Source organism: Gymnoscopelus braueri (assembly GCF_963280865.1).
Source record: "Gymnoscopelus braueri genome assembly, chromosome: 12".
In the NCBI taxonomy this organism is placed as follows: Eukaryota; Metazoa; Chordata; class Actinopteri; order Myctophiformes; family Myctophidae; genus Gymnoscopelus; species Gymnoscopelus braueri.
The window spans coordinates 42012186-42021827 of NC_137614.1; the positions used below are offsets into that span (position 1 = coordinate 42012186).

A 9642-nucleotide genomic window follows, 5' to 3' on the forward strand; every position below is an offset into this window, starting at 1 on the left:
GGTTTATTACAGTGGGTACTCCCTTTATACCTAGTAGCCTGAAATAATGAGTATAAGACGCTTGTAAGATTTAAATAAATATTTGTTTTTGCAACTGATTTGATAAAAACAGCACCAAAATATGTTATTTGTAAATAAAGAAGAGTAGTCATGACTTACCCGTTTCTTAGTGAGGGACTGGTCCTTCTTATGAGGCAACTGGGATCATCTATGTGGTTTATATACATGTGTATATACGTGGTTTATATGTGGTTCATATACGTCACCGCTTTTTTCTGTTCTGGCCCCACAGTGGTGGAATGAACTCCCCAATGATGTCAGGACAGCAGATAGTCACTGTCCATCTGTCGCCGCAGGCTGAAAACCCACCTCTTCAGGAAACACTACCCTTCCTCTCAGCCTTGCCTACTTGTTGTCAATTAGTTGTGCAAGCTCTTGTCTTATTGGTTCTTGTTTATTCGATACTTATTCTTATTATTTGTTTTAGCTCTTGCTCATTTGATTTTCCTACTTGTATCATCTGTTCTACAGCTACAGCTGATATATTGCACTTTTACCGTGGTATCTTAGTTGCTTGTTTTAGAAAATAATGCACTTAATACTTCTGGTGATTAGTTTCCTTGCCTACCTACCTGTTGAATGCACTTATTGTAAGTCGCACTCGCTTTGGATAAAAGTGTCTGCTAAATGACTCTAATGTAATGTAATGTACAGTATATAGAGGCAGGGTCTGTGGCTGCATTCCACCAAGGTAAAGATATCCCAGGGTTCATGTTTCGTATTACAGTAGGTTAGCCTGTAATGTGTAGCCCAGAGATAGAGCAGTCTTTGTAATCAGCATGTCACGTGGATTAGACCATATGCGTTTGTAAATGAGGCCTCTGACCTGTTGATCAAACCCAATATGAGCTGATAGATTCCAATTGGTTTTGGCAGAACTGGACATTCTCACTAGCGATGATCCGATTCCATTTTTCCCTTCACGATACCAATTCATTCTAATACACTGAGTATCGATCTGATACCAGTGTATAAACATAGAAATAAAAAAACGACACAGCTGTACACTACTATGCTTATATTGATGTGATATGAGTGCTATCATAGTTGTACAGTATTTGTGCCCGGGTAGCTCTGTCAGTAGATTGCTCACCTTTGAATTGCAAGGTTCTGGGTTCGATATAGTCAACTCAGCAAGTAGCATGAGTTAGGTCAAGGGTTCCCTAGCCTCGGAAACCCAGGCTTTTTTTTTTGTTACAAAAGAAAAAAAGCCTGGGGGAGCGATGCAGGAACGATGGTCTTGGACCTTGTTATCTCCTAACCAATCAGAGTGCAGAGGGGCGTCGCTCTAAATTTGGTGACGTCAGCGTGCTCCGTGCACAGGCCGAGGGGGGGAGGGGAGGGGAGGCGGAGACATAGATTGGTGAAGCAATAGGAAGCCACGCACAAATCCAGGCGGCTGTGTTTGGGTCCGCCCTTCAAGACCATGGATTGAGCTCGTAGCCTCAGGCTAAGGGTTCCCAAACTTGTCATCATCATTTGAACTGGGGACCCCCCACCCTGACAAGCAAATTGGAATTGTAGGAGTAGACTCTGTTCCACAGATAAATATTGTGAAAATAGCCGATCTACAAGCTCACTACGCCTGTGAGCTTGTAGATCAGCTATTTTCACAATCTTTACCTCTTAGGTAATATTTGACAATGTTTGACCATTTTTAATAGTATAGTTTCTTGGTTACTTTTGACGTAGTGATGGTCTTATTATTGGTTTATTTTAATCTATTTTAGAGGTATTAAAATGGTCTTAAAAGTCCTTAAATTGTCACTTTGGAAATGTGCAGACCCTGTTTACACGTAGGCCTATACTGTATGTTGGTTTGTTTACTGTTGAGTGAGAAAACAATGTTGCACATTAAGCTAATCATCAGGCGACCCCCCAGAATAATTTGGAGACCTCTTTGGGGTTCCCGACCCACAGGTTGAGAACCACTGAATTAGATAACCAAGACGAGTGGAAATGACTGGGGGTGACATACAGTAGCCATGGTTCACATGACGCTCGCCTGTCATGGTATGACAGTCATGTTTCAGGGCCAGGGGGCTACAGTATACTGTAGGTGTGGTGCTTTACCTCAACAATCCATCCCTCAAGGGTCTTCTAGCGCATTGTAAAGGGGATAGACACCCTTGTATCTCGGTTGGTATGGACAATAAAGCCCCCCGACTCACTTACATGTGCCTGGCTCAGGTTAAACCCTTTGGTAAAAGATGTACAAATATATATAGAATGAGACAATTTTTACGATGATATTTTAATAGCTATATGACTACATGACATTATTGACATATGAGATATGACATATGAGACAGCACTCTCCACTAGCACTGCACGCATTGTTGTTTGCCTGTGTGTCGGTTAGACCACTGTAACTGTTGCCAGATTTTGTGAGTGAAATGAAGAGCCAGGTCTATAAAGACAAGCCCAAAAGAAGTGACTAGGCCACATGAGCACTTTAAACATATACATTTGAAAATAGCCAATCTACAAGCTCACAACGCGTTGCGATGCGACCACCGATATTTACGAGCAACTTTACAGAAAAACAAGTCGCTTATAATGCTTATAATAAGGAGTCATGGCAACACTGGGTTAGACACTTGTGTACTTGCCGATACCCAGGCCAGCATTTTAGGCTGTACCGGAGGCATTTCAGATACTGGTATCCAGTCATGGAATGTAATTATATTTACTCAGATACAGTACTTAAGTACAATCTTGAAGTAATTTCACTTTACTTGAGTATTTCCATTGTTCATATACATCTCAGAGGCAAATAATATTTTTATTTTACTCTATTATTACATACGATTTAGATTAACCTCTTAACCTCTATTTATGCTTCAGCTATTTAAAATTAGCTAAGCTGTGAGCTTGTAGCACTGCTATTTCTTTAAAAAAAAAAATGAAAATGCAAAATGAGTACTTTAACTTTTGGTACTGTAATCCCTTGGTATGGATATCTGGACAACTCATAATTCTCACGCACAGTTTTACTGCAGGCAACACTGACAGACAGGCTGTCGCTGTTAGACCTCAACACCCTTCGTTTTGTCTGGTTAAGATTCAACATTCAAGTTTGTGCATTTGTTACATCTTATTAGATTTTGGTTACTTGCAAAATGAGAAACCGTGAAGATGAATTTACAAGAAACTAGAGTAAATGGGTCTCTGAAATACATGAAGTCCAAAAGTAGATTGAGGAGTACTACAGGAAAGCTATCCCTATCCCCTTGTAAGGGATCAGAGTTGGTCGGCAAGAGAGACACCAGGACAAGTGTGCAGTTTCTTTAAAATGTCTTTTCTTTTTCCAATAAATACAAGACAAGACACTCATTCTGGCCCAAAACAAATTAAAACAATACACAGGACTGAACTTGACATCAAGACTGAACAAACCAAATGAGACATGAGGGGAAAATATATAGTGGGTGATCAGACCACTCTTGACACAAAGGGGAAGACAAATAATAACATTTAAACAGACTACAAATAGCTACAACATAATCCACTACAGCACTAACTCATATTAAATAAAGAAATTACATACAACTGAAATGCCAATACATTTTCATACGTGTAGTAATACATTCAAACTTATAATAAATCCCTGCCCCTCCCCTTATGCACAGGGGACATGGTGCAGTCCAATTACTAATCAGCTCCTTATAAGCACCTGTGAAGCAGCTAGGCCTTTCCATGGCCAGCAATCTAAACTTCAAACTCCTCAGAACTGATAACTCAACAAAACAAAATAAACTTAAATACCAATTAAATTACTCCTGATAAAACAACTTGACCCAAACAAAAGAACTTAATGGATGTACCCTCCAGTCAGTAACTTTATCATCAAACTTTCAATAAACAGTATGTCCTTTAACCGGTTGTGTGGTCCTTTATGCATGCGTAGCCTATGTAGTTTGCTGAAAATAAATATGAACTAAATTAATAAACCAAAAAAGACAAGTGTCCACCATGTTTTACCAACTTTGTGTGTCAGCTGGTGTGGCCATCACATGTGGCCATCACACCCCTTTTCTTTTTTTCTTCTCTTATTTCTACGTTCTTTTCCCCCCTTTCTTCTTCCTTCTTTTGTATTATTAAAGGAGTAGTTCACCCAAAAAATGACTTATTTTCTATCAATTGCACACCCCATGAAGCCTTGAATCCATGGATTTCTTTTTGTTTTTGTCGCATTCCTAAGCTAATAATTTGATTCCCGTCTCCTACAGGCTAATGTATCCGGTAGGAGACACAAAGTAGATTCTTTGTGTCTCCTACCGGAAATACACCCGGTCATCAAATTATTGGCTTAGGAATGCCACAAAAACAAAAATAAATAAATGAATTCAAGGCTTCATGGGGTGTGCAATTGATAGAAAATAAGTACTTTTTTGGGTGAACTCCTTTAATTTCTGTTTGCAGCCTATATGTATTTTATATATTTATATTATGAATTAAATGTATTGCACGAACCCGCAATAAAGTACACACACACACACACACACACACACACACACACACACACACACACACACACACACACACACACACACACACACACACACACACACACACACACACACACACACACACACACACGTCCATATCTGGTGTGTACCGTCTATGACGCCAGATCGGATGATACGTGGTACTTGTGTCCATATATGGTGTGTACCGGCCATGACCCCAGTCTCGGATGACATCGGGTTCTTCGACCCTACTCCTTGTATGGGTATCTCGGCCGTCTCTATACATATGGGTATACTATATGGTCTTCATTGTATAGTCCCATGCAGAGCTAACGGGACAAACCCTCTTCAACATAGATCGTGTCAGCCTAACCTTTGGTGTAACCATGACGATCTAATGCGGTCATTCTAGTAACGTGGAATCCTCTCTAACAAACATAATACGAAAAAAAAAGTTGTCTATGACAGGCGTGCCCATACATGGACTGGACATTCTCAATGTGCCAGCGGTGTATAACGTGTCATGACATATCAGCCCAAATATGGACATGCATGCCCGAGGTCAGCGCTAATTTGCAATTCATATGACCTTGTATGGAGATCTGTGACATCAGCGCAATTCAATTTTGTCAGGCATTTTTTAATGCCCATATATGGTGATCCATATAAAATCTGCATTAAAGTTGTAAGACAACAGTTACGTCACAGTAGCCTAAGAGCCTGGATTATGCCCAAAAATGGACATGCTTGACGTGACAATACTGACATCATCCAGTGTTGGGTACTGAAGCCTGAGGAAACTTCACAATGTATTTTATTATTATAAGTCTCGTGAAGCGATAATCCTGGCAGCGGCAGGCAAGCTGAATATCTGCAAGCTCACAACGTGTTGTGAGCTTGTAGATTGACTATTTTCATTATGTTTGAATATACGGCTTAAAGGGGCACCATGCAACTTTTTTTAGGGGTAGAATGTAATGTTGTCCAATCTGTATGGTAGAGTATGTTAATTCAACATAACTTATACAATTGGGGTGGTTGTATTTTGTCTCCCTGCACTTATATTGAGACATTTAGATCGTTTCAAAAGGTCATGTCTCACCTAGACACAGGATCTGGCACGAATTTTGACCCGATGGTCAGTTTCAGTCAAGATTCAGTTTATCTCCTGAGCAGTAGAAGAGGAAAGTTACAAGAGTTTAATTCATTCATGATGCACTTTTTCCCTTCTAGAAATGTAGTGAAGTAATATGTCTTTGAAATGTAGTGAAGCGAAAGTAATAAGTATCCAAAAATACACATACTCAAATACAGTACAGATACTCAGAAAATTGACTAAAGTACAGTACTCAAGTAAATGTACTTTGTCACTGTCCACCACTGTAAATGGCCTAATATTTTTCACATAATGTGAATATTTTGTTTATAGGGGCCGGAGAAGAATTACTTCCACAGAATCAACTCCACATTTCTTTTTTGAAATATTTACCTTTTTTTCCCTTTCTTTTCGAGTTGCCAATTAATGAATTCCTCCCACTACCTGCCACTGACTGCAGTTGTACGCTACTGGCTCATCCCTGCCAGTGAGGAACCCCCATGTTGAACTTTCCCCACTGACATTTTGTTTTCCTTTGAAGATATCACAGGCCGGATTGAGATGGTCGATGACCGTTCGTAGCCCATGTGTGGTATAGAAGCTCGGCAAGCCTGTGTGCCATGGTGGATTCAAACTCACAGACTCTCTGGTGTTGGGCAGGTTCAGTACTTTACCCCAGCACCACCTTAGCGCCCATATTTAACTTTTTTTTCATTTACTGGGCTCGATCTATGGAGAGAGCCCAGTTATGTTCTTCTCACTATTCATGATAATTTGTTTCTCCTCAAAACTTTGGCATCCTCTAAGTCTTGTCATACTTTCAACCCTAGGAAAGCTTCATTCAAACTTTTTTCCCCTTTTCTTTCTTTTTGAAATATTTGTACACATTTTGAAGTATTAAATCTTTTAAAACTATCATTTTAGCTATGATGGCCATCACATACGACGCACCGACTTGATGATGGGATGATGGGAATGACTTCCGTTCTCAAGATGAAGGCCACACAGTTTCTTCAGGAACAGTGACAGTTTAGCTTGATAATGTCAAGTCAATGGCGGGGGACCTAGTTAGGGACCCCAGTCAATTATAGTATAGGGTTAAGATAAGTGGTTAAGTTTCCCAGATCCACAGATGACTCTTCCACAAACTATTGGGTGCACAGATCATCGTCGGCCGCCCATCCTCATTGCGCTGAGGTTGTAATGGCACCCGGTGGACTTGTGCTTTTTCTTTAGCTCTTTAACCTTAGCCTCGACCCCAGCCTTGTTTTTCAGTCGGATCTTTCTCTCCTGGTTTGCTTTAGCAACCTGCTTCTCGATGCTGCTCAACACCGCCTCGCACCCTGTACACCACTCCTGCAGTGTGTTGACGATGCCGGGGAGCTCGTTGGGGCCCAGGTCTCGGCCCTTGCTGCTGTCCACCTCCACCTGCTGGTTGCGCTGGTCCAGCTTGCCCTGGATGACGCGGCAGTACAAGGCCTCGATCAGCAGGTCCTCCAGTTCACGCACGTTCTTCAACTCCAACTGTTGCAGCAGCAGAGAGTACGGCAGGCACTTCAGATTGGACGCCAGGCTGATGATGGACAGGTGGCGAAGCTTGTTCCTCTGCGTGGGGGTCAACTCCGGAAGGGACGTGGCCCGTTCTTTGTAGTCACTGTAGGTTCCATAAGCAAAGAGGTTGAGGAGCTGGTACACCGGAGCGTGGGGACCTTTCTCCAACTCTCTGACATTGGGCAGTTCCAGGATGTCAGAGAAGACGTAGAGGTTTGGTGTCTCGAGCAGAGAGCTGACAGCCTGGGCCAGAGCTGGGCCAGACAGAGTCTGGAGTTGATCCACCTCCATCTTATAGTTTAGGTTATTGGAAATTCCGCAAAAAGATAACAAAAACACACTTGTTTGTGTCTGTTCAGTTCCGCTGTCACAACAACACTGACTAGGTAAAATAGCTGTGTCTCAATTCGAGGTCGGTGAGCCGTTATAAATATCATTCATGATGTAGCGTGACATCACTAGGCAAGCCCAAATATGATGTCTACCCTGGCTGGGAGCACGTTGCCATGGTGATTAGTTTAGATCCTTGATATGTGGACATAACGTTTAAAGGCACATTTATTCTGTCCTTTCTATAAATTCACAAAAGCTCTGTGAGTGTTTCTGTACTGTAGGCACTGGCAGCCATCCACTGGCACCTATACGAAGCAGTTGCATATGTAATGGACTGAAAAAGGTTGGCGGAGAATGGGAGAAGCAAAGGCCAGGCCATGACACTAGTATTGCATTGCTGTTGTAAAAAGTCTTAAAATCCTTTTTTGTGTCTCTCTCAAACGGGGAGCATGGAAGGCTGATCATACCTGATCATACCATAGGAGGCTAATATTGGTACTGTAGTTCAAATTGTACTACATTTGTGAAAAATTCCTGCATGTGGGTCTCATATTTCATGTGACCAGCGATCAGTCGTCTATGATCTCAGTTGTCTATGACAGCTGTCCTCAAAGACCTTACCAAGTTCAGCTGCGCTGCTTATCTCTCAGCCAATACACGCTGCAATCACCACAGTATAAATACACCTGCGATTGTATCACCTACCTGTTTGATTTTGCTGCTCGCAAATCTAAATTCCCTCCTCCTCCCCAACCACCTCCTTTCTCACCAATTTTGCTCATCTAACTAGTGTCGGAGCGAAGGCGACAGACCGCTCCTGAGCAGACAGACCGCTCCTGAGCAGAGCAACTGCGGCGGTCGCCTGGCTCCCGAGACTATACCTCCACCCTGAGTCTCGCCCCGCCTCGGGCTCCCCAGCAATACACATACATTTCATTGTGTTCAATAAATGCTGTTTAACTTGAGCAGAAGGTGTGGTCTCTTACTAGTGAACATCTGTTTCGGACAATTCATGGCTTCTTATTGTCTAGGCTTCTGAGCATTTTGATGTTACTGCCCACAAACAATGTTTTTATGTAAATATACTTTTACTGCTCCTATATTGATGATCAATTATATCTTATACTGTACATGTATAGTATAGTATTGTATGTCTTTATGTGTCTTGATAGATTGAATACACAGGACCACATTGGAACGAATAAGCCCTCAGGGCTTTTTGTGTTATCCATTTAGCATTATTGTATAACTGTACCTCTGTACCTTTTGCAAACTGTTAAAGTATTCAATCAGTCAATCAATACTTATTCACTTGGCATTCACAATTACAAATGTAATGTATTGATGAGGCCCTTCAGACAGCATGCCTCAGGAGATCAACATTCCCGAAATATAAGAACTTCAAGGACCCAAGCACAGGTGTCACAGTTCTTCATGACTGAAACATCTCCTGAGATTGATTCGGTATGGGATATTACATCTTATTTATCTGGTTGTGTTTTTAACTAGATGTCAGTATTTCTATTTACCTGCCCTGGCAGCCAGGAGCCTACATATTGGCTGCTGATGTGGGCATAGTCTAGGCTATTTCAGTTGACTAATATGGTAGATTGTTCATTAATGTTGAGTTTTTAAAGTCTAATAAATAAACTTGTATTTAATATATTAATCAATATAATTAAATAGTGTGCCCATTTAAACTCTTATGCTCATCTGGAAAACGGAATTCTTCATAATGGATTAACAGTTAATAAATACATAAATAATATAATTCATAAATGCATAAATACATAAATAAATACTTAAACATAAATAAATAAATAGTGTTCAGACAACAATATAAAAGTCATACTGTTCAATTTCATTTCATTTCATTTCATTTCAATTTTATTATCCCACTCCCCTCTAGGTTACTGCAGCTGAGGTGACACAGGTATACCACACGGTTAAACACAACCTCAGCTACAACAGTGCTGACTGTGCACACAAGCTCAATCAAAAGATTCTTCATGATTCCAAAATGGTGAAGAAAATGACTTTAGGAAGAACAAAGGCAGAGGCTCTGGTCAAAGACGTCCTTGCTCCAAAGGCAGTGGGTGATGTTCTCAAGGCCTTAACATCAGACAAACC

At 41.1% G+C, this 9642-nt stretch overlaps 1 protein-coding gene across 1 annotated transcript; it reads right to left on the bottom strand.

Annotated features, from left to right (window-relative positions):
* Positions 1-6792: 6792 nt before the first annotated feature.
* LOC308096591 (COP9 signalosome complex subunit 7b-like) lies at positions 6793-7470 on the bottom strand (the record flags this gene model as incomplete). Its single annotated transcript, XM_080444006.1, has 1 exon — positions 6793-7470. One exon carries the CDS (start codon positions 7468-7470, stop codon positions 6793-6795), a length of 678 nt encoding a protein of 225 aa, XP_080300132.1.
* Positions 7471-9642: the final 2172 nt, after the last annotated feature.